Source organism: Eulemur rufifrons, chromosome 4 (assembly GCF_041146395.1).
Source record: "Eulemur rufifrons isolate Redbay chromosome 4, OSU_ERuf_1, whole genome shotgun sequence".
In the NCBI taxonomy this organism is placed as follows: Eukaryota; Metazoa; Chordata; class Mammalia; order Primates; family Lemuridae; genus Eulemur; species Eulemur rufifrons.
The window spans coordinates 13,175,829-13,201,294 of NC_090986.1; the positions used below are offsets into that span (position 1 = coordinate 13,175,829).

General features: G+C 38.5%; 1 protein-coding gene across 1 annotated transcript in view; it reads right to left on the reverse strand.

Annotated features, from left to right (window-relative positions):
• MYO16 (myosin XVI) overlaps window positions 1-25,466 on the reverse strand; it is a 475,062-nt gene that overhangs the window by 69,224 nt on the left and 380,372 nt on the right. The window contains exons 28-30 of the mRNA XM_069467032.1: window positions 8,214-8,310; window positions 3,302-3,548; window positions 1,110-1,378 (exon numbers count right to left, since the gene is read on the reverse strand). Of these exons, the coding sequence (XP_069323133.1) occupies window positions 1,110-1,378; window positions 3,302-3,548; window positions 8,214-8,310 (613 nt within the window). The remainder of the gene's footprint in view (window positions 1-1,109; window positions 1,379-3,301; window positions 3,549-8,213; window positions 8,311-25,466) is intronic.

Consider the following 25,466-nt stretch of genomic DNA (forward strand, 5'->3'; position numbering starts at 1 on the left):
TGCATATATACTTCAAAAGCTCATATTGTGCATGATAAAAATCATACAATTTTACGTCAAATTAAAAATAAATTTGAAAAAAAAGATAGAATGGACTTATCATTTCAGGCTTCTGTCCCATGGTCTTCCCATCAACTTCTTAGTGTCAGTCATGTTTTCCCAAAGTTGAGGTTATTGTTTTGCTGTTTTCATATTTTTGGTTCATTTATGTACTGGAGGATCTGTGTTCCATCCTGTGCTCAGATATTTTCTAGTGAGATCTACTTAGCTGTTTCATTTAGAATTTCAACTCCTTCACCCTGCACTACTGCTCCTGGACCTATTTATATCTCCCTGTAGTAACAATCTACTTTTAAAACTCTTTTACCTTTTTAGCGTGTTTACCATCTGTCTTTCCCCACTAGAATGGAAACTCCATGAGGAAAGACATACATTGCCTAGAAAAGAGACTAACCATATGTAGGTGACCAATAAAATCTGTTACACTTGTGAATGTTCTGCTAAAAGCACTTCCTCTATTTCTCACAAGTCTAAAAATTAATAATTAAGCAATAATTGTTGCATGTACTAATCTATGAGAGATTTGATTAAGATAAACTGGGATTTTTTTCCCTTTTTTGCATACATGATTCTAGACCATCATTGCAGAAACTTTTGTTATCTATTCCCCAAAGTCTTGCTAACTCAATTTTCTTGTGCAGTGATTCTCCTCTGTGTGGACCATTTCACTTACCACATGGTAAAGCAGGCTTAATTTTTAATTAGAGTGTGATAACAGGAAAGCTTGATGAATTTTTTTAACCTTCTAATTGGTGAAAATTTACAGGGAATAGCAACTGACTTTCTGAGTCGGTTTGAGGCTGTTGGTTCTATGCAGAGGTGGACATGGAGGTTAAGAAAATGATATATAAGTAGATTTTCCCTAAGAAGCTTAGAGATTTGAATGAATATGATTTATATTTAATGATTAAAGAGCCGCTGGCAAGCCAACAATTGGATTTATTTCTATTAAAAATACATTAGGGCCACAGTACTGCACTGGGGCACTCCAAGACCGGAAGTCAGAGCCTCAGTGAACCCTGACGCTCTCTCCTTCCCCTTGGGCTCACCTTCATTCGCTGCTTCCCTGGCTGCTGAGAGGCAGGCGCTCACGGCCTCGTAGGAGGCGCTCAGCCGGGTGTTGGGGTCCCTCTTTGGCTTGGGCGGAGGCTGTTTCCGTGGTGACGGGAGGCTGCTGCTGTCATCCATGCTGAACACCGAGTGCAGCGAAGGAGACCAGATGGACGGGCCAGCGAGCGCCTGGCCCAGGCCGTCCACTGCTGTGGAGACCACGACGGAGCTGGAATGGAAACTCCTGGGTCCACCCTTGTCTTCAGCTCTTAGGGGGAAACAAAACACAAGCAGCACCGCACCAGAGAGGCCCAGATGCATTATTCAGATAACAATGAACCTGCTCAAGCAGACATAATGACGGCTTTTTCGCAAGCAGCCCTTCCCGCTGTGGCCGGAGGATGTGTGTGCAGCACTCTGGTGACCACCACATCCAGAGAAAGCTGCCCCATCCTTGGGCTTCTGCTCCGTGATGAAAGCACGGGAGCACATTGGATATTCATCGTGATTAGTTTTTCAAATTCTCACACAAATGCAACACTACTTAAGGGGCTTCACATTTTCTATCAGGCATTCACTGAATGAATTTTTCACACTCTGATTATTAAGCAAATCAAAAAACCAGAATTTCAATCTGAATGATAATTTCTGGGAAATCCATCTTAATAGAGAGTTACTGATGCATCAAATGCTGGGAGTTCATCACCATTTCCCCTTGCAAAAGGAGTGCGGAGTCTACTTAAAACTATCACATATTTACATCTCAGTGTTTCTCGCCCCCCACCTGTCATTTAAATTCCACGAGAAATTATTTCATTATGTGCAGAACTATTATTTTTCCTCCATTGCTCCACAGGGTTGCGCAGTGCCAAGTGAACTGCTGCTATTCAATAAATAAACAGACAGATACTTCTTCACTTAATTTTGTATCAGGCAAATACATACATAATCAAATTGAGAAATTGGGGTGGCTGTTTAGTTCCAGCGGAGAAAATAATAAATATTATTCTAGAAGTCATATAAAATTAATAGTTATCTGGTTTAAAAAAATTCCTTCTGGCCTCACATGTCAACGTAATCATGTACTAGCAAGATGCCAATGCATTCATTTTACAAGGAGTTTCCGAGCATTTGTTTTTATAATTATATCTTCCTGTGGCAGAGCACCAACAGGCCTAGAGTCTACCACAAGGCAGAGTCAGCCGCCCATGTAGAAAATGAAATAGCTGAAGATGAAAGCATGGCACTCAGTGGATAATTTGTTTTCCCTGTAATGTTTAATTACAGTTTTTTTTTTTTTTGGTACAAGGGAATTTTTTCAGTATTTAATCACTGAGATATTTGAAGCTAATTAGTGAGATACACATTGCCATTTCCACTTTAACAAAAAATCATTTGACATAGGCAGAAATGGCAAAGAGATGTCATTTTTAGTGAGAAACAACAAGAGCTTACCAAGTTCCTATGGAAAAAAAATGAGCATCTCCCTGACAATGAATTAAGATCCAAAGGAACAAGTTTCCTGCCATCCCTGTGAGGGGTACTGTGGTTGGCAGCTGTCTTCCTCATTCGTGGAGAGGGGAGATGAGACAATGGAGAAAGACCAGGTTGTCTGAGTGTTTCTATAATATGGCAAGCTCGGCATCTAAAATGAACATTTAATAATAAAGCTTTTCCCGAAGCTTTCCTTATTGGGAAGGAAAATGTGACACTTTACACAGGGAAATATAATCCATACAATCCACTTATTGAGTTCACCACTTTCATATTTTCAGAGTGGAGTCTCAATTTTTTTGTCAGATATCCAGAAGTTTCTATAAGCCAGCCTTATATACATGACACCTGTGTAAATATGACCAGAGCCCAGTTATAAGTTTTTGCTAATACAGAAATATTAGATGCTTAAACCTGGAGTCTGTTGAGATAGTTAAGTGACCCAAGCATTGTAGGTGAAGCAATGATTATTTCATATGAGTAAACTATCACATTATAGCATCTAACTCATAAAAAGAAAGCACACGGAAAGCATCTGTTTAGATTGCTAGGGGCTTTCAAATAATAAATCACGCATGCCTATTCTTGTAACTACTGTCATATTTGATTGAACTTTGTATTAAGGGTTATTAGAATTTTCATGACTCCATCGAATCAATCACAATGGTAATTAAAGTTGCATGCTCTCTGCCTTTACCTTTTGGTTCCTTCCTCTTGCTTGTTCCTGCCCTCTAACTTCTCTTTATGGTAGGTAGTGTTCATTTCATTACGGAGCCTGTCATTTTCCCGGGCAATGTCTGAAGCATTCTGGATGACCAGGGCATCGTAGGTCCTCAGCCCCATGTCCTCCGTGTGTTGCAGAAAGCTATTGATGGAAGTGACCTCTTGCTGTTTGATGCTCATTTTCTGAAGCAAGTGCTGCCGTGCTAAAAATCCTCTGATAACTTTCATCAAAGAGCACAATCATGGATCAGTGAACAGAACAAAAGGGAAAAACCCAGACACACACAAACAAAAGTCACAATATCATTATCTCTGAGCAGCTATAAAATAATACACAGTCAACCCAGAATAAGAATGTGCTAAAACATTCTAATCTCTCATATTAAAAAGGATATCTAAATTCAGTATTGATAACATAAAGGCCAAAATCCATGACCTGAATGAGGTCCTGCAGGTAATGTTTATAATAAAGGGTCCTGCACTGTTTTGGTAGCACAAGCTGGACACTCATGGGTGGGAGTTAAATCAGTGAGAAAGAACGAGGTCCAAACCCCAGAGAATTTGGGGGTGTGGCTCCAACTGGACCATTTTGGGATGCACTGATCATCTTTCATTGCATCAGAGTCTTACATAAACATCTAAGACTCGTGGAGTTCTTTGAAAATATCATGCATATATTATTATTTCTAAGATTCTGCTTTAATTGCTAGAGAAATTAACACTACATTTAAGACTCTGGAAAGAGATTTGGTGAAATATAGAACATTTTCCCTCCGCTCTAGGAAAGGAGGGCTAGAAAAATGTGTAAAAATTGGGGAAAACGGGTGAGTGAAAACCCTTTGAAATCACTAATATGTCAGTAACATGTGAGAATTGAAAATAAAAAAGACCACCATTTAAAAGTACTTCTATGTGTCAGACACTCTATTATATCATTTAATGCTGAAACTCAATGATAATATATGCCATTATCTCCATTTTAGACACAATAGTAATTTTCTTGGTGACACTAATAAAATTCCTCCAGGTAAACAGAACTCATGGATGGCAAGAGCCAGGGTTCATATCCCTCTGTGCTTACGAGGCCAAACTGCATTCGCTTAGCCTGCGGTCGTACAGACATGATTTTAGCTTTCCTGGGGCAGATTAACAACCAGGGAAGTCAGAGGGAAACGTATTTGCAATCAATACTAGAAAGAACTTTCTAACAATCAGCACAGGGCGGAAGTGGATCAGGCTGCCTTATGAGAAAGGGAGTTGGTTTGCAATCCTGAGCATGTGCAACATGAGCCCAGTGGCCTCTACTCATGGGTAGAGTGGACAGGTGAGGTGCACAGGTGCTGTCGGGGGACTTCTGATTTCAGTCTTTGAAACTCTATGTTGCCATCTCTTCCAATTCTAAGTATCCAAGATTACAAGGAACTGTTACAATTATAGAAGATTTATAATTCCAGGGAAAATGCATGTCAATGCATGCAGCAAAGACTCTTTATTCTTGTCCTTGGGAAGGGAGAAGCCTATAAAACATTAAGTGCTTTCAAATATTCCAGAGCTATAAAATAACCAATAGGTTGGTTATGTACGATATCCACTTTGATATCTATACTTGATTAGATGGCAGAAAGCTGAACACAACTTCCTACCATTATGGCTTCAGAGGAAAATAATAAGCAGATTATCTAAAATGCTTAAGGCTTTTCTTCCCCCAGATGGCAATACTAAATGTTCAGTTACACTAGAAAGCAGTTGTATTAAGTTAACTGTCAAAGGTTATGCTGAACTGACCCAAAGGAAAAAAAATTAGACAATACAAGGTACAGTCCGACTTCCAGGCATCTAAGATGTGGAACAAAGCGAAGAAGTATGAACCATGTGACAGGCGCATTGAGAGAGCAGGGAGCAGAGACCTTAAATCGGCCTGTTGGCTTGCTCTTTCGTGTTACATTACAAAAATCGAGACACTGACTTTTGGAGGGTGAAGGTGAGAGTATATTCAAGATGTTTAATCTCTTGGAATAAAGAGGAGATTAATGGGTATATGCCAGACTTCTCCTGACCTCCTACGATGGCAAAGCTACTCACTGGGCTCACATTCACCCAGGAATCTATTGTCCCACATCCATTTTCTCACACTTCATCCTAACAGTCTTTAAAAATTCTTTAAAAATGTTATACCAGTTGCTAAAAATCAGTATCTTTAATAAGAGACAACTAATAGAAAATAAATTTGCCACAAATAGATATTGCTATTTACTTTCTTTCTGACAATTTCCAAAGACTTGTTTCTAGGACACCGACCATGCAAGGTCTTAATTTGCAGAGGTTTTCATCCAGGATAAAACGAACATGTCTAGCCAGAGAGGAAAATTCTGGCAGGAATAATTTGAAATTAAAATGATTACATTTAAAACTAAAAGTTACAATTTTCTTTTCTCTGGACATTTATAAAGAAAAAAATGGCACTCTAAAAAACTAGAAATGACTCCAGATTACATAAATTTCGAGTAAGTTTAATATTAGCAAGAAGCATTGAGGGAACGGTTCTAATAGATGTAAAAATAAAAACCAATAATTAATGCTTTACTTTTAAGAGCCTGTAATTTTTTAAATGTTTTTGTATCCATTATTTCATTTGTGCACTGTGAAATTAAGCTTTTTATCTTGATGCCATTTTTTTAGACCATTCTTAATTTTTGTCTTTAGGAAGGTGAACAGAAAATTAGAGTTCTATTCATTTTTTTTTTTTGTTGTTGTTGTTCCAGGTCAGTGGGGTACAGCAACTTAATCTTTGTTAAATAGAAGAGAAATGTCTTCTGCCCACCCCTGGTGCAAGACAGCATACAAATTCTTCTAATTACATCTAAGAAAAATTTCCAGGAGAATCTGTGATACCTTGTTCTATCCATATATAGCATTATATTAAATGAGTCTCTTCCTGTCGGCATTTGAGATGAGGATTCAGTAGGTCCAGGATGGGGCCTGGGACTCTGCATTTCTAATCAGCTCCTAAGTGCTGCTGGTGTTCAGGTGACACCTCTGTTATGGGGGGGGCTGGCCACACAAATAGAAGTTGCAGAGGGGGAGGGCCCCAGCCTCTTCCCTGGGCTGAAGGCTGAAGGTAAGGAGGCCAGATTATCATAGCCAGAGAGAAGCATTCTTTCCCAAGAGGTGGGAGTTGGCTGCCTCAAGGCTCCTCCTGCCCCAGCCAGGGGGAAGTGGCTTCAGGCGACCACCCAGGGAGCTTGACATGTGGCTCCTGAAGTCTGGCAGCCACCCTGGACTGTGAGGTCTCAGAGGCCAGAGCTGAGGCCCCTGAGGGGGATGCCTGGAGAAGCTGCACCCAGGAAGTGGTCCCAGAGTTTGTTTCTTGGGCACCAGATGTAGTTTTCAAAAAAGAGATGTCTTCTGATAGAGCAGTGAGCCCCCGACAGAGAGACCACAAGGGGCCCAGGGGTGGAGGGAGGTTTACAAGGACTGGTCAAAGAAGAAATGTTGGCATTTAGAGAAGGGAGTCACTGACACGCTCCCAAATATGTGAGAGCCATTTAAGTCCTCTCAGCCAGAGAAGATCAGTGCCAAATCCCACTGGTGCCACCAGAAGGCCTGTCCTCTGCCCCGCCTTCTGCTCCTGCTTGCTAACCCGGAGGATCCGCAGCAACCTGAGTTTGTAAGGATCAGCACCTTGCCCACGTCCCCACGGGATGTTCCCCAGGGAACCGGCCGAAAATGACCAGGAGGGATGGTGTGACTCAGAATGGGGTTCAGATTTTTGATCATTACTTGAACTGGACATGTTAAATTCTAAACTGAGACTATTTGAGGGGCTAGCATATAGCAGGACTTTTTATTATCAGAAAATGATGGGACGCACTAGAGATTCCCACAGAGGCATACCCACAGGAGTCCTGCAGGACAGATGGACAGAGGGTTACATAGAATAAAACTGATTTCTGCACCCTATCAGGTTCCAGGTTAATTAACAATTTCAAATATACCAGAGAACTAAGGTCATTGTCAGTCCCACCAAAAGCCAGCATATAGATTAATATCTCCCTCTTTTACCTTTCTTTAAGAAATATATATATTTATGTACATATATATTACTATTAAATGATTAAGCAAATTAAAAGTAAAAAAAAATCTGTTAAGCCTATACATTTTATGTGAAACATAATTATGTTTTTTATAAATATATCATTTAAATAGTCACTTGAGTTTTGATAGGAGACAGAAATTCTAAATGGAATCTCTCCCAAAGTTAAAGTGAAATAGATACTGTCAGCTCTCAAAGGTAGGACTCCAGGTATTATCATCACTTCATAAAGGGAACATAAGTCAAAGAGTTTTCCAAGGCATGTGTAGCATTACAGAAAATGTTGTTTGGTTAATTGGCTTGTCCCACGTCTCCAAACTCGGGCAAACCAGTGGCACTACTGAAACAGCATAGGAATAGCTGGACCTAAATGACAGATGGCGAGTTTTGCCGCTGCAGATTAAAAGGTACCTTCTTATTGTCCTGTGTTTCATGAAAGTATCAACTAGCCTGAATATTTGCAAGGTAAGGAATGCATGAACAATAAGATATATATGTTCCCTCTTCCAAACTGTGATTTAGGTGGAAATTTAATACAAACTTCATATGGAATAACTTCTAAATAAAGTATGAGCAATGTCTACACATGCTAATTTAGGGACAGGTACATAGTAAACTAAGCCACAATGCTTCCTGAGCACCCAAAACCTATTTGCAGAATGTGGCATCCAGGAATGCACAGGGTGGTCCACTATGATACAGATCCCACTGGCGTTTAAACTTGGGGATACACTAAATAATTTTTTACTTTATAACTGAAAGAAGTTCAGGAATGTCTGTGTATAACTGTTACCTTTTTGGCAGGTTATAATTTTTCTCTGCAACTGTAGACACAATTCATTGAGCTGGTCAGCATGCCAGTATTTTAGAAACACTTTTCGGACTCCCATCTAAAATGCAAACAGCAGGGAAACATTTAACAGCATGAAGATGCCAAAATGATGATGGAAAAATAATCAGACAAGAGATTTTTTTCCAGCAGAGGATTAGAAGGAAAAAACCAACAAAATTAATTACATCTGCCTGACTTTTTAACACTATTACATTCAGTCAAAATCCCAAACGTTTTGTTCTAATAAGTACATCTGCTGCGTGTACATATTGTCACCGGAATGTTTGCAAATGCCTACACATTAGTGACGTGGTGGTTGCACCAAGCAGTGCAAGAGAAAAACATTGGCCTTGACTTTTTATCAGAAGATAAAACCATCCTCATGAATGAATTCTCACAGTCCAGAGCTAGACCCTTCTCTTTCCTTTGTGATCCTTTTCTTCCCACCCCACAAAGCAGGGAGATTGAGTCACCATAAAGGAAAACACACATACACAACGACCAAAACAAAACATAAAGCCGACATATAAAATCATTTAATTTCAATTACTTTTTCACTATACCATATATTATAAATTGAATGTTTATACCACTGCAATTATAGAATTGCAGCACAAAAGTAAAAAAAGTCTCAAGAAAGACCTCTGTGAGCAACAGTCTTCTAGATGTTTGCACAAACAGTAGTTATGCAATGAACATGCTTCTGGAGAATTTTGAAAAAGAAATTTTAGCATGACACCAAATCAGTTTCTACGAAAAGCTCTACTGGCATGCAAACTTGTCCAAACGTACTACTACTGATGAAGACAGCTGCCAAAGAAAATTCTTAAAAACACATAACGATAAGCCACATTCGTATACTTTTAAAATCATTTTCTTGTGTGTTGTGCTTATTTTCTAAGAATTCACAGAACTGTGGTAGGTGTGAGGAACACCCCTCACATAGTGAGTGCTCCGTAGTCTCTTAGGAGAAACAGACATAAATAATTGCAGAAGAGCCTGGCAGATCCTAACGTAAGGTGCTGAGGAAGCTCTGAGGTGATACTCTGTTACATACAGGAAAAATATCGCTGTGATAAGTTCATGATCATATTCTTAGCATTGGAGATCAACACCATTAAAGTGAAGACAAGACTGACACATGTGCTCCCAAGCGTGATCTGGGGACATTAAAACGCTGACACCCCACGGCCTACACCATATATCACAGTGACACCAGAAGCTGGCATGTACGCACACACCATTAGCTACTGGAGGGGTTTATAGGTCAGGCTTGTCTTCACAGTGCTTGGCCCGAGATGCTTCATAAACCTTTTCACATGAAAACTGAATTTATTCCAAACACACTTTGTCACTCCCCACTTTTCACCTAACTCTTTGCGTCCATGATCTGTTGTCTTAATGAAACACACAGTTTTGCCAGAGATTGTGACCTGGACCTTGCATTACGGCAGTCAGGCCAATTAGTTAGATCCATGGGGGGAAAGCTCTCAACTGCTGGTCTGTTTCAGAGACCCCTGGTTGACTAGATGTTCTTCTTCATTTAGTTTTCTTTTAGTTGGTTGAAATTTGAGACAGTCACATGGGTAGGTGGTTACTGGGAGTTGTTACTTTTTTTTTCATTGTATTGCCATTCTCTCTTCCTAGTTATTTTCCATAATTCATAGTCTTTTTTTTCCCCTTCCCAACTGCTGACTTATTTTGGCAGCCGACAGGAAGAACAGTTGGTCCTGTCTGTGAGCTCTGCAGAACAAATCTGTGAGACAGGCACTGGGAAGGAGGGAGCATGTCACCTCTCTGTTCATCATAGATTGTGGGATGTGACTCACTGTGGGAAGCTAAATTCCAAAAGCAAAATTCATATAAACCTGGGTTCCAAAACAAGACTCCAGAGGAATGATGGCAGAAATACTCCACAATGAGGGGAAGCAATCATGATCAAAGGGAAATTAATGTATGGAGGGAGAACAACATGACTGAAAGATGGGATGGAAACAGGGGAACAGGATTCTACTTTCATTCCCTGGGTCAGCGGTGACCCTGGGTAGGAAGGGCATTGGACGAGATTCCCACAGTCTCTTATAGCATTTCTGACAGCCATTCAAAAAACCAAAGTAGGCTTATCCCAAGCATTGTACTAGATTTTGGGGGATAAAAAGGAAGTTCCTGTTCTCAAGGAATCCTAATTTACTGGGGAAGGTCAGTAGTGAGCAAATTCTGGCAATAATACCAGAATAATGCTCAAAGCAATGACAGAGCTACGTCCAAGGAACACGGCAAGCATGATGTGATCAGGTAGGATTCATGGAGAAGCCATTTGATTTGGCTTTGAGGGATAAGCAGGGTTTTTCCAGGGCATCTTGGAAAGATGGGAGAAGATGAATGTGACACAGAGAAACTATCCTGTGAAAGGCAAGAACCAGAAAATAACAAACCATCTGGGGTACAGCTGTGTGTATAGTGATGAGGGAGGAGCCCCCACATGTGACTGGTGGCCACATCATTGAAGGGTATTCTAGGAAAAACACAGACATTTACTTTCTTTGTAAGCAATTGGGATATGCTGGGAGATTTAAAGAGGATAGGATCCAAATTTTATAAAAATTGATTTTAAAATTTGTATTGAATTTTGTAAAGATCCTTCTGAAAACTTCTGGAGAATCGATTGCGGGGCTGAGCTTTGGGAGGCAGTTGGCAAGGGTGGGCAAGATAATGCCATTGATGATGTAGGCCTTGGAAGATTTTGCACTTGCCACATGTCCTGTTCACCCTTTATGACTGACATCGAACCTCACCTCCATTGCTAAATTTCTGACGTCCACTTCTCCATGTCCAGTAGGGCTTTGACACTTTCCATTTGTGTTTCCAGGGCACCCTACAAGTAATTCTTTATTTCTGCTATTATTGTGCATCATGTGTTTGCCATTATACATGTTTATATCTCCTGAATAGCACAAGTGGTAGGAATGTGGGTAGGATGGATTCAGATTTAAAAAAAAGAACAGAAGATAAAGAATTGTGAAATCCTTGTGAAAGATGAGTCATAGAGACAGATGATATCTTCTAGGATGAAAATAAGATGACGGTAAATGAAAACTTAAGTCAGACCCTGACGTCAATCAGCAACCCAGAAATAAGCTAGGGAAGGCAGGAGAGGATAGAGCGAATTGTGGATGGAATAAAAGGGAAAGGAAACTGGGGTGAAAATGGTCCATGATGGTGGAGCCAAAGGCTGGGGAGCAAGGACTCAGCTGGCCCCTTCTCCTCTAAGACAAAGGGAGTCAGAAAAAGGGAAATCTCAAGATAGAGAATTTTCAGAAAATAGCCAGTTTTTGGTTCAGCTATAGAGGCTAAATTAGACAGGAAGTTTAAGTGCAGAAGATGAAGTGGATTTTTCTCAGAAAGTACTAGAGTTTTCATAACACCTGGTGGTGGGTGGTTGAGAAGTGGACAGAAGTTTCACAGCGCACATCTGCATGCCAGGTCGGACTTGGAGGGGAGAAAAGGACTTCTAGCTGGGAGCTGGGGGTTGGGACACTGGCAGGAAGGGAGCAGAGTGGACCGTGGAGCACAGGGGGTGTACGAGGGAAGGTGAAACGTGCGCTAGGCAGACACCTGCAATGACAGGAGTTGGCAGGGCAGGCCTGTTCCCCAGGCTCACGGTGAACCTTTGTGTAGCTGTACCTGTGAAAATCTGCCCTCACCAAGATACAGCCAAGGGACTTGTAAGTTATGAGGGGCTTCTGAGTTTTGGGTGGAAGTCTGAACTCAATACAAGGATATCACTAAGATGTGGCTGAGGACTTTGTGAAATGGTGGTTATGGCACTGCCAATACATTCAGATGATTTGAAAAGGAATCTTCATTTAATTACTTGGGCATACTTCATGGTATCTAATGGACTATTTTATTTTATATCATTTTGTATTATATAATTTATGTGTAGATTGGCAATATTTGGAGATCCTCACTGGAAGATTTAGCACTTGTTTGACTTTCCTGGTTTTGTAGAGATGCCATGTTGGTAGTCAATGTTTCTTCTCCCCAAAACGAATGAAATCATCAGGTTAATAGTATTTTGGAGTTCTTTCTAAGAAACAGTTCTGACTTTATTCTGTGAACTCCTCTACTTTCCCTGATGCCAGGGACTAATGAGAACAGAAATCTAAGAATCTTCCTTTATCAGGGAAACTCAGACAAGATCACAGGAATCCTGAATTTCCAGGTATTTACAATGTCTATTAATGACATTGGAAGAAAATTATCAGTCATTTTTGGTTTTTTTTCCCTAAGAAATGAATGTTCCTGTATAATCAGTGTCTTAGTATGCCATGTCAAATCCAATAAATTAAGATTCATCCAAATCAGACCAAAGGTTCAGATCACCTACATTCTTGATTTTAGCATCATTTTCACATCAAAGGATGTTTGTCCCTAATCAGAGAAAAGGAGAGGTTAAAATGTTCCTCAAGTGAGCCCTCTCCCTGTGCACTCCTAGATGCAGAGTGTTCTTATCTGAGATTAAATTGTTAATGTCATTCTAACTCCTGTAAAAGTAAACCATCTGTGAATCACAGTCATCGCTCATCGCTATTTTTATTAGAAAACCATTAGATTTTTTTTAAGTGACAGATTTAAAAGATTAAACAAAATTGTCATTGATGACTTCCAAAGCTCCAATCACTGCTACAGTTTTCAGGGATATTTTTCTTTTTTTTTGAGAGGTGTAGGCTGTGGAGGTTCAGACAAATGCTGGGACGGTGGTTGTGATAGAGTGTAGGTGGCATAGAAGCTGTGTTAGCGGAGAGATTCAAGGGAACCTGTAAGCACCAGTTCTTCTTCTTCTTCTTCTTCTTCTTCTTTTTTAGACAATTTTTACGAGTGCTGTGTGTTTCTGGCAGTACTTTTGAAAGAGCATTTGCAAATAAAAAATCTAGCTGTTATCCTTTGATATGATATATGATGCACATGTCTCCCTGTATTAATGAAATGGAGAAAAATGATCCATGTAGAGCTAATCTTACATATTGGTAGTATAGAAAAATAGTGACACCCCTCATTTTGTAATATCCATGAATTCTTGTAGATTTAAAAAAGATGCAGATGTCATTTGTATTTTATGTGTGAGCTAATTTAGTTCATTCATTTACTGCCACTAAATAATACGAGCAATTGTTTCCTGTAGGTAAGTTAAGGGAGAAGGCTCAGGTCACATGACTCTGCTTTGACAAAGACGGACACGTCAATTAAAACGAAGCTCTTTAGTTGCTTATAGGTGATATAGAAAAATGGCTAAAACTTATTTTGAAATAATACTCCAGTTTCCCCCAAGGAAATGTACACTTATGATACTTATGATAGACTGGACTAATGGGATTTCTCAGCTACAGAGGGGAGCAAAACGGGGTGCCCATAACCAGACAGCTTTAGATGGACCTTAGGCACCATGCAGCTCCACCTGTTCATTTTACAAGAAAAGAGACATGTTTTGGGGAGAAGACATGGCATTCACATAGTCACACACAAAGTTAGCACCAGAGATAAGATTAGTCTGAGCTCCCCAGGCTCTAGACTAAAACCAACAGATGCTCTCACCAGTATATGGTCTCCAATTGCAGCATGCACATTAATCACTCAGGGATCTTGTTAAAATGCAGATTGTGATTCAATAAGTTGGGAGGGGGCTTATGATTCAGCATTTCCAACACACTCCTTGATGGTACCAGTGATGGTCTGTGGTTAGGTTCTAGGTCACTCTCTCTTCTTGAAGCTTGACTTCTGTGACAAGCTCACCTGGTTCCCTGCTCTGGGTCTGTCACCTTTGTTCCCATGTTTGTCATAGGCTCCTGCATTTCTGCTCCCTAATTAAATGTTAGCTATACTCAGAGTTCTCCACTAACTACTCTTATCACTTTTTACAATCTCTGCAGATAAGTTCATTATTCTACTCATAAATCTATATGTTTATCTATGTTCTGAGTCTAGACCTATGTAACCCATCTCCTTCCTGGTGTACATGTTTATGCTGATGTTTTGTAGACACCTTCACCTCCCATGTATTCCTCTTACCCTGTACTGTCCACCTGACTGAATGAGACCTCCTGGTGGTTCCCTGAGCACCTCAATCCTAGTATATTTACAAATATCATTTCTCCTGCACCATTTTCTATCCATCTCTACTCACTATTGCTTTTGTGGGCTAATGGAGCCATCATCAACTTACCCCCAAGCAAGAACCCAAGAGTCATCTAAGTGAGTTTACCCTTCTCCTTTGAGCTTCATTTAGTCATAAACTCTACTGGTATCTCTAGAGTCTGCTTTCTGTTTGCTTTTCTGAATAATTGCAGTAGTTCCCTAAATTATCATGGGGCCGCATTGATCCATTGTTTAAGACTATCTTCAGAGTGATCTTTCTAAATTTCAACCTTATTACATTACTTTCTTGCTTAAATTTATTTAATAGCTTGCCATGGTTCTTAGGATGATGTTCACAAGCCTTTGAAACGTTTACTAGACTCTGTTGTATGGCTCCTTTGGTACCTTTTCTTTCTTTCCTTTTTAAAAAAATGTGGTAAGATCCACCCTCTTGGATTTTTAAGTGTGCAATACAGTATTGCTAACTATAGGCTTGATGTTGCACAGCAGACCTCTAGAGCTTATTCAATGCATTCAAGTTTATCTATTACTAAACTATATCATATTGCTTGCTGATCCAAAATGGGAACTTGTTTTTCTCCTCTGGCTTAAGTATACTATTTCTTTTTTTGTCAACCCTTCTCTGAAATTGTCTACTGGGTAAGCTCCTTTTCATCCTTTAAAACCCACATACCTTAGTGAACCCTCAGTTTCATGTATACCTTATAATAATAAATTCATTACAATCATACATTAGTCTGTGTCACTAATGTACCTTGTATATTTCTCTATATTATAGAAAATTCCTGGTTCTGTCATTATTTGAATAACTTGTTTGATTATTCCACTTAACTGTGAGATATTTATGGGCTAGAATAATACTGAAAAGCATAAAGGTCATAATTCACATAGATTAAGGTGAAAAGAATTGGATTACTAAAATGGAGAAGGCAGAATTCCAAAAAGTAAAAATAAAAAAGATTTTAATAGATGCTAGTTGTAATATGAGCTCAGGTATCTAAAAAATGCATTAGTCTAAAATAATGAAATCTTAAACATTTTAAATCTGATTAAACTATTTGATATATTCATTTTATAAAAATACATCTAGTGTGATTAAAGAAACAAAGATGTTAAATGTTCTGTTTCCAGTGTCACCACCTCTGTCATAGAATTACTGCAGACCAAAATCTAGACCTTAACTCATCCTCTGTTCTTGTCCTGCTTTTTTACTCACCTTGCACACTGCTTCTGGTTTATTAATCTTCAAGAAACTGCAATAGTTCTGTGTTGCCCACAAGCTAAAATGCTTACTTTTGGGTTTACCATTCAAAGCCCTCCACGATATGACCTTTATTAATCTCTGAAGAGCCAACCCTTTTTACTCCTCTAAAAGGGATGTTATTTACCATTATTTTAAATTCCCACACACTCCCCGGTAGCAGAAAACCAATGTGAGGCTTCATTCCTTCATCATGTACTGTCAGGGGCCCACAGCATTCTTACACACCGAGTTCTTACTGAACGATATTACTACTGTCGTCAGTGTTGGGTCAGACGCTATTCCGTTATTTCTATGTACACAATCATTGGAATGTTTTATTAACATAGATTATATTTTAATGGGAAGTGTTTTGTTGTGAATCCTAGTTTCTTTGCTGCAGTGAAAATGCTTTATTTTCATTATTAGTGATAAAAAATAATCTTTAAAATGTTTAATTTCCCTTGCTCTAAAAACATTAGCCCTATTCTAGTAAATACTTCCAGCTTAAAGACAGGATACGTGATATCATCGTTGCATTAAAAGTAGTTATCTTCTTTCACTATAATATTAATATTAGCATTCCAGAAAAATGCCCTGGTATCTTCTCAAGTTCCTAGCAATATAAATCTGTTCCCACTTTAAAACAAAATAGCTTTATTGATGATGACGTGAACAATATTGTCTTTCTTTTATGTGTTCTGATGTCTACGTGGTTTTCCCATCAGACTTGTTTTCCTTCCCACTGGTCTGAGAACCGCACTGTGCTCCTTTAAAATAATGTTCTTTCTATTTTTACCATGCAAAAATGTTTCTGTGCCTACTAGGTCATCTCTCAAAAAAGAAACATGCCCCCAAACCTCAACATTCCCACATGTGTGCCATTAATGGTCCTTGGCCTACAATTCATTCCTGGTTCTGTATCATTTTCTCATGGCACTCAGGTGCACTATGCTTATATTTTCCTGATTTTCCTTGTCTCGCATTTATTCACCCATTATCCTTCCGTCTGTCTGCTCTGTATATCTATTCACTCGTCATCCATTCATCCATTCATCCATTTATAATTCAAATGTTTGCCAAGGGCCTTCCTCACCCAGCACTGGGCCACGCTCTGCTACCACAGGATGAACAGAGTATGATCCATCCTTTCAAGGAGCTCAGTGAAGGAACCATTTAAATAAAATTCATCCTCTCCAGGCTGAATTCACATTTTTCCTCCATTTGGTTCTTTGGTTCACTAAATTTCTAAGAATGACCATTACTTTTTTGTGTGTGGATATTTTGCTATTAATATCTCAACATTTTACATTTTCATGCTTGCTTTGAAAAATGATGAAATAGAGATATTCTAACGTTCAGCCTGGCTCCGAATGTCTGAATGTACTTTTTTAAACATCCTCAAAGGATAAATTTATACTAAAATACAAGTTCGCTTTGTTATAAATAGACTATTCTTGGAAGTTTAACTTCAACACAGAAAAGATAATTACAGCCACACACATCTAATAGAGTACTGTATCTTCTGGTATTTGAAGAAGGTGGTTTGGCTTGAATTACATATAATTATAGTTTAAGAAAAATTAATTATTCTCACCTAGAACAGTATGACCTGCACGGCAGGCAGTGAAGAATAAAAACTACTATTTTGAGCTTAGTATTGAATTACTCACTATGTGATCCTATATATTATTTCATTATGAAAATCATATCAATATGGTCAAGAGTACTTAAAAAAAAATTCCTTCCCCTAAAGAAACCCATCGTGAAAAACAAACCAACACCACACTCAAACAAGGCTGATCAGCTTCAAAATCACAGAAAAGTACAGTGGATAAATTAATATAGTCATTTAAAGAGCATGCTTAATCTTTGTTTTTAATAAAATGGCCTAAATAATGCCAGTAATTCCTTGCCCCATGAAATGTGCATGTTATAAACGATTAACAGCACACAGACATAACCACAGCCTTTGTATGCACTGGGCCATGAATGTACACTTATGTGGGGGCCCTTCTTCCACTCCCCTCTGCCAAGGCACTGGCATTTATGTATTTTGTTGTTTGCTTTTCTTCTAAAAATATGAATACCCATGGCCCTCTATCATTGGCGTCTGATCTTATATTGTTCGTCCTTAAGAATATTTTTAGATATTCAAATACACTCGCACTGCTTTCCTATTTTTCCAAATACTTGTCGTGTGGAGCGCTGGTGTTTGCTTTGAGGCTCACATTTAATTTTGTGAACTATCTTCTGCTTTCAGCCCCTAAGGGGCCGAGTCTTTTTCATCCTCTAGAGCTCCACACATATTTTGTGCAGCAAATTCATACTTGTTAAGAAGAGCTTGAGTATGTTCCTGACCTACATTAATATTTTGGTTTTAAAATAGATTCCACTCCTTCAAGTCCATAGAACTTAGTAAGCTCATTCGCTGAAGGCCACATGAGGTCCCCTCCCTCCCGTCCCTCATCAGTTCCTTCTTCGTCCTGCCACCATCGCTCTTTCTTGCCAGGCTACTGGGTTCCTCTGCTAACTGGCTGCCCGGCTCTATTCTTGCTCCCTAATGATCCTTTTTTTTCAACATTTAAGACATCAGATCATGTCACTACCCTCTGTCAAACATCCCAATAGCTTGGGTTGAACTTAAAATAGAACGCTGCACTTTGACATAGGCAAGGCCCGCTGGATCTGCCCTGGTAACCTCTAGTCAATCACATGTTCTCAGTGTGGCGATCCTGCCCCTGACAGATGAACATGGTTCTTGACGGCAAAAAGCCTTAGCCAGTACAAGGCTAATTTTGGCATTTAATAGATGCTCAACAGATGCTTGTCGAATGACAAAATCATCTGGAAACTGGGGAAGCTTACACTGATATATGAGACGGAATGGTTTAGGCATAAGCACAAACACCATTCTCTTTGTGGTAGTTCGAGCCACGTATTATTCATGAGGATTGAACTTTGAAGGGTTATAAGCCATTGTCACAGGAAGGGTATTTTTGCCTCCCCAGAACTAAAAGCTTTAGTAATTCTCTCACTCATTTTTTTTTTTTCTTACCGAGGCAATAATGAAGAAATAAATATTAAGAAACGCTGCTCTGTGGCCCATTATGTGTGGTTCTCAGCTGGTCCTCAAGGAGTGGGACACCCTGCCCTCCTCTCGTTTCTCCCAGGCTGTCGTTACCTCAAGGTCTCAGTGCACTCTGGTTCCTTCTTACCCTTGGGATCCCAGCCCAAAGGGGACCCTCTTGGAGATGCCCTACACCATCACCGCCTTGTCTGAATTAGGGCCTCTCTGATTGGATTTGCTACCACGGTGTCCTCGTTGCAATTATTTCTTACTTCACAGTTGACTGTTTCTCCCCCGCTCACCTGTGAGCCGCCCCAGATCCCTTTCGTAATTGCAGGAATGTAAAAGTTGCTCAGTAAATGCTTTCTGAATCAACTGATCAGTAAACCCGGAGTAGAGCAAGTTAGGTTGATTTCTAAGTGATGCAAGTTGCATTAGGCTTAGGCACTGTCAGTTTTAATTGGCAATTATTAAATGCCAGACATTACTCTAAGATATTACTCTTTATTTCATATAATGAAGCTGAGTGAAAAAATATGACATTACTTTAAAGGCAGAAATGATCACATATGTCACCAAACTTGATTGCAGATGCCTTCATTTGCAAAGAGAAAATGTACTAATAAGTAGGGGGTTCATTCGTTCATTCATTCATTCATTCAACAAATAATGGTTGACTACTTACTATATGCCAGAGCCTGTAGAAAATGTAATAATGAAATACATGCACACATAAAAATGCATAAGAAACAGAGACATGATATCTGTTTTCATGAAGTTTAGAGTGAAAAGTGAGAGAGACACACTAAGAATCAAACATATGTAATATTATTTTTAAAAAATTAGTGAATAAATAAATGGAGTAGTCATCTCTAGGTAGCTCTATTCTGGGCAGTTTGTATTTTCTTCTTTAATTTTCTCTATTTTTAAAATTTCTTATTAAGAATACATACTATTATAGCAAAAACATGTTAACATATATTTCTATGGTGTGTGCTCATGTGTATAAATGTTTAGCACAAAGGAAAAAGGAGAATATATGTATATATATGAATGCCTAGTTATAACACATATTGTTTCAGCAGATACTCTTAGACCCTTAATGTTTATTTTCAAATTTATAATTCCAGAGAAAGAGAAGGAATATAAGAGAAAGAATCATTTTATAGGCTACTTTCTAGCTTGTACTTATAGTTGATTTATGGAGTATTCTTTGAGTAATAAAACAAAAGTTATAAACCGTTAACTTATTGTACTAAAAAGAGCCAAAAGCCCTAATACAATTGTCTTGTATCAGAAGGTGTAAAAAAAGTGAAAAGTCGTTAAAATTTTAACAGTTTCTTGCTCTTATTTTTATTATCCTTTCTCTACTGTATTACTGTAGACTAACGAAATAATAAACCCTCCATCCAACTGATCTTATTTAATGCTATGATAAAATGTTAATGTTGCAATTCCCAGCACTGTAAGAGCAAACCTTTCAAAGATTATAACTTAATTTAGTTTATTGTTTTCAAAGTATGACTTGATTCAAACTATTTGGATAACAAAATCTAGGCTATTCTGTGAAAACTGCATGAAAAGATGACGATAAAGAAAATAATGATTGTAAAATATCTTTTTTGTTAGTGCATAAACACAAATAGAAAAAGTATATTTCATTAAAATTGGGGTTTGTGTTTTTTTGTGAATGCTCTTTGTTATTTCTTTCAGAATAATCTCTCTCTCTCTCTCTCTCTCCCTCTCACACATACACACACACATACGCACATACACACACACATACACACACACTAGAGTGTCAGATCATGTGGGTAGTTGGGATGATGTGGAAGTTCTGTTTCTTACTGTATATACTTGCTGTATAATCCCGAATAAGTCTCCAGAAGCCGCCCTGTGTCTGACTCCTCATTCTTAAGATACTAGGTGATATGCTATCTTTGAGATCATAATCTAAACTTCTCCTTCTACAATGCCCAGTAACAGACACACAAGCACCTGCCTCCAAGGGGCTGCATGGGACCCTCTTCTTTGCCTGGCCACGTAACTCCCTCCACCCCGCAGTTCCAGACATCTGCTTGAAACATCAATTAAAAGCATCACTACGAAAGCTTTTCTAAATGGGGGCAAACCCATTCATTCCCCGTCCTGACTGTCCCTGTGCTTGGCGAGCGCCTGTGTTCTAAGCTGCACCCCTGGCGTCGCGTGAACCCGCTCTGACAGATTTGTTTCTCCATTCGTCATCCCTCCAGATGGCGTTCCAATGAATATAGCATTCAAATAACTATACAGAAGAAATCATCCTATAACCAGTTGATGCATACAAAATGTGTGAAAATCAGATTATACCACTTATTTTTCCAGTTAGAATTAGTTTCAAAGGTTTTCATTTTGCAAAAATTACATTACATGCAAAACAAGTATGTTCCACATGGGCCTAAATGCTGGCCAGTTACTGTTCTGTGGCTTGGGGCAATTCAGGCAGAAAGTGTTGCATTAAATGTACATAGTTCCAGAGGGATTATTCTCCAAGTTACCTTAAAATAGCCCTGAATAAAAAATAGATATATTTAGATAAATAAAATACCTGAATAATAATACTAATAAAACAAAACAGGTGGTTAATAACTAGTAGCTTAACCTAACTTGTTTTCAAACTATGACTTAATTCAAACTATTTAGATTTTTTCTGCAAATGAAGTAATCCATGAACTCTTTGTTTCATAAAGAAAAATATATCCGGTGAGACAGAAAAGAGCACTAGAAATTAGTCATGTAGGTTCTATTTAAATCATTTCAAAAAACTTCCATTCCTTTTTGTGAACAAGTTATGTAAATTCTATCTTGCAAATAAGGACACAGCTCTGACAAGTCCATCATATTTTTTAAATATGTCATTTCATTGTAAACACAAACAAGAAACCACCAACAAGAAGGATTTCCTTCTAGCCACTACGACCTCTTGATTTTCTTCACTGTTCTTCAAAATGAAACTGCATTAAGTAAAAGCAGCAAGTTTGAGTACGTTAAGGGAATAGTAACATGCATGTTACTAAAACTTATGGTGACCAGTTCCAATTGTGTGAAAAGGGCTGAAGATTCCCTTGGCAAGTACAGGCTAGTGGTGTAAAAAGATGCAAAAGAAATTATGTATGGGAAAGCAATAATGCTTTGAAGCAAAACACAGTGTGATTTAAGTTGTCTTACAAATCCTTAAAAGAATTAATTTGACCCTATACAATATTTTACACTTAAATTGTATTTATATAGTGATTACAAATTTTAAAAATAATTTTTAATTATAGAAGTAATGCATTAATGCATGCATCTTATAAACATAGACATAAGCTAAAATTCCATTTAGGCCTTATTTCAAAACAATTCCCTAGATATAGCGAGTTATGTTTTTGTTGTGAATTATGCTAGATTTTTAAAATTCTTGTATGTTTATGCATCCACATAAGTCATATAGTATTGTTTGCTAGTTTCTTATTTACAAAGATTCATTTCTTGGTCCGGCACATAGACGCAGAGTGGCTACCCTGTGTCTCTGTCTGTCTGCTGTGCTAGAGGTAGAACACAGGGTAGAGCAGTGAACTCAACAGACACAAAGCCCTTCTCCTGGGGCTTCCATGCTAGGAGAAGAGAGGCAATCGCAATCTGAGGCTCAAGAGAAGGTCTCAGGTACTATGGGGAAGGGTAAAACAGAGAAGAGGATGAGAGGGGAATGTAGTAGTGGGGTAGAGATGGGATGTTAAATCTGGTCCTCAGGGAGTGCCTTGCTGAGAGTTGGCACGTGAGCAAAGCCCTGCATGCTGCAAACTTGGTGCATCTGCCGAAAGAGTGCAATCAAACCGTTTTCCAACTGCCCCTGCTCAAGTAGTGATTGAAGCAATATTCCCGGGATGTGCACTCTGATCAGTACCACCCATGAATTGTCTCCCACTCCTGTGATTTCCTCTCCATGGCCTGAGTCCTAGTGAGGTCTTGACTCTCAGAACTAGCATTGACATTAAACACTCCCTGGCAATCTCCTCTCGATTCCAGTTCTTCTCTAATTTCTCCTCCTTTCCTTTCTCCTTCTCCTCTTCTTCCAAGATGTAGTTGGGAATGAGAGTGCGAATGCACAGCACTATTTAAGGGTCACGGGCTGACAGTTGGAGTGAAAAAGATTCTGACCAGAGTCAACTTGTGATGGGAAGCCATCCCCTTGTTATTTCTTCATTTCGTGGGTGAATTATAAATACACAAAAAAGACACTCCCTCCAAGGAGCAGTCTGCTCAGACTAATAAAGGAATATATAAGTGCTTTTGATCAAAGCTTGCACTGTGATGCACAATCTATCCCTTTCAAGTTCTGCAATCTGAACAAAATGACTTTAGATAGTTGTACTGAAAGATATAGATCGAGTTAAATGCAGTGGAAAGAACACGGCATAGGAAAAGGTAGACGCTGGTCTCAGCAAAGTTGCCTTCCCACTAAGACTAAATATTAACTGCACCTAATATTTTGATCAGTACACTGATCTCTAAGACAAGGGCTCTCTCTGAGGTTCAATTTCCTCATATCTAAAATGAGGTCATTGCTGCACACCCTGCCTACTTTCCTTTCCTGCATAGGTTGCTGTTAGCCTCAAATTAAATAATTAAAAAAAGTATGAATAGTTGCAACACACTCTATAGATGAGAGGAATTATTATTTATTAAATATTGAAAATTCCAGTGCCTCATATACTGACTCCAAACCCATGACTACCTAAAGACTAAACAGTGTGCACAGACTGGTATACAAAATAACAGCACCGCAGGTCTGACGTCCCTATCCTCATCCCAAACAGAAGGAAATCCTGGTGTGAGACTTACTGAATTGCTACAATGTACAACAGTATGAAAATCACAGAGTCAGAATCCCATACTGATGATTCAAAGCATTCCTTGTCTGATTAAAGTCAAGGGGGAATGGCAAAATCTACAAGGTCTCCAAGACCAATTAGAATTAATATAAAAGTATCATTTTTAGTTAAAATAATTGAATTTCTAGCTAACACTGTATGCAGGTTAACACAGCAAAATATGATTGAAATCTCTTCTATCCTCTAGCACTGCTTTTAAAAATATGGAAAGGCATAACCATTCATTTCATGCTAACCATTCAGGACCAAAGGATGAACTTTACTTAATAAAAACACACATTGTAACTCTCTGCAATTTGGAAGTAATACTACAGATACACACACAACCCATCTATTACAACTTTGCTGCTGCTAAAGTCAAACAGCTTCTGATTTAATCGTCACATTGATTAACAACCCAGCATAGAGTTAATAGCAACTCTTTCCGTAACCATCAACACATTTCAAACAAACGCTTTGCTTTTGAAATTGAGGAGTCTAACTTTCCAGGTCAGGAATAAGCGATTTTTTTTAACAAAACCTTTTTTCTTTTGCTGTCTGACTAGCATGAAAGTGGAGTATGAATACACTTTATTTCTATGAAGTCAATCATTTGTCTTGTAGAATAAAGTATATACTATGTTACATCTTGAAGCTGAAGAATAGCAATCTTCCATGCCTAGACAACACAGATATGCTCAGTGAATGAATACATTTATTTATCTCTCATTTTTTTGGTTTTGTATTTTCAGCTTCCTTCTGGGCAGTTAAAAAGTAAGGAGAAAGTGGACTAGTGCAATGAAATGGGAAACCTTTTCCATTTTTAAATTTAATTTTGATGTTCTTTTTCAAAGTCCCAGTGTACGTTTCAATTTATCGCTATTCTTGGCTACAATTTCAAGTATCCTAACACAAGCACGGATATAGAAGAAATGATGGCTGGCAGCAGGTACCGATGTGTCTTTCAGCCTCCTCCCACATTGGTCCCCATATTTTACCCACTGATTGGCTGTTGTGGTTTCTGCCAATCACTTTCTTAGTGAAAGAATAATTACAGATTCCCACAACTCAAGATTCCTTCTCAATATTATGTATATATGTAACATATATACATAATATATTAAATATATATATAGGAATATAATATATATTCTCACCTGTGAGTATTCTTTAAAAGAAGAAAATACAAGAAAATCTTAGTGTTCTGTTATTCATGAACTACTACTATACAATGACTTATTTACAAATTCCAGTGATGATTCAGTTGGAATGACTTCAGTGACCTATAGACTTGAGAGAGAATGCTGTAAGTGAATCCCACGTCTACGTCCCTGACTCTAGAGTGCTTGGCTGACATCACTCTTGGTTAGTAATTCCTCCTTCCTTTTTTATCCAACCTTTCGGCACTGATGTGCATCCATGACAACTACAGACTGAGTAAGCTTCCTCCTTCAGACTGTTATTTAAAGTTCAACTTCCATTATTAGTTTTAAAAAAGGGAAGGAAAAAAGGTAACAAAGAAAAAGATTGGGTGGCACAGACAATTAAATCATTACTCATCAAAGCAAAAATTCTAGGTTCTTTGTTCTTTGTCATAGACAGATGAGTGTGCTAGCTAATGTCAACCCAGAGTTCTTTACTTGTTTTACCTAGATTGGGCCATTTTGGACACATTCAGCATTTCTGAACCATCTGCTCATCTCATTTCTGAAGCAAAGTCCTCATTTCTGGCCTCATCAATTATCATACATTTTTACTGGTGGATGTCCTCCCTATCTGCTTTTTAAAATGAAATTTATGTCTGCTTTCCAGTAATTGTTTTGTTTTACCAAAGCTATCGGCTACCATGGTCTTTG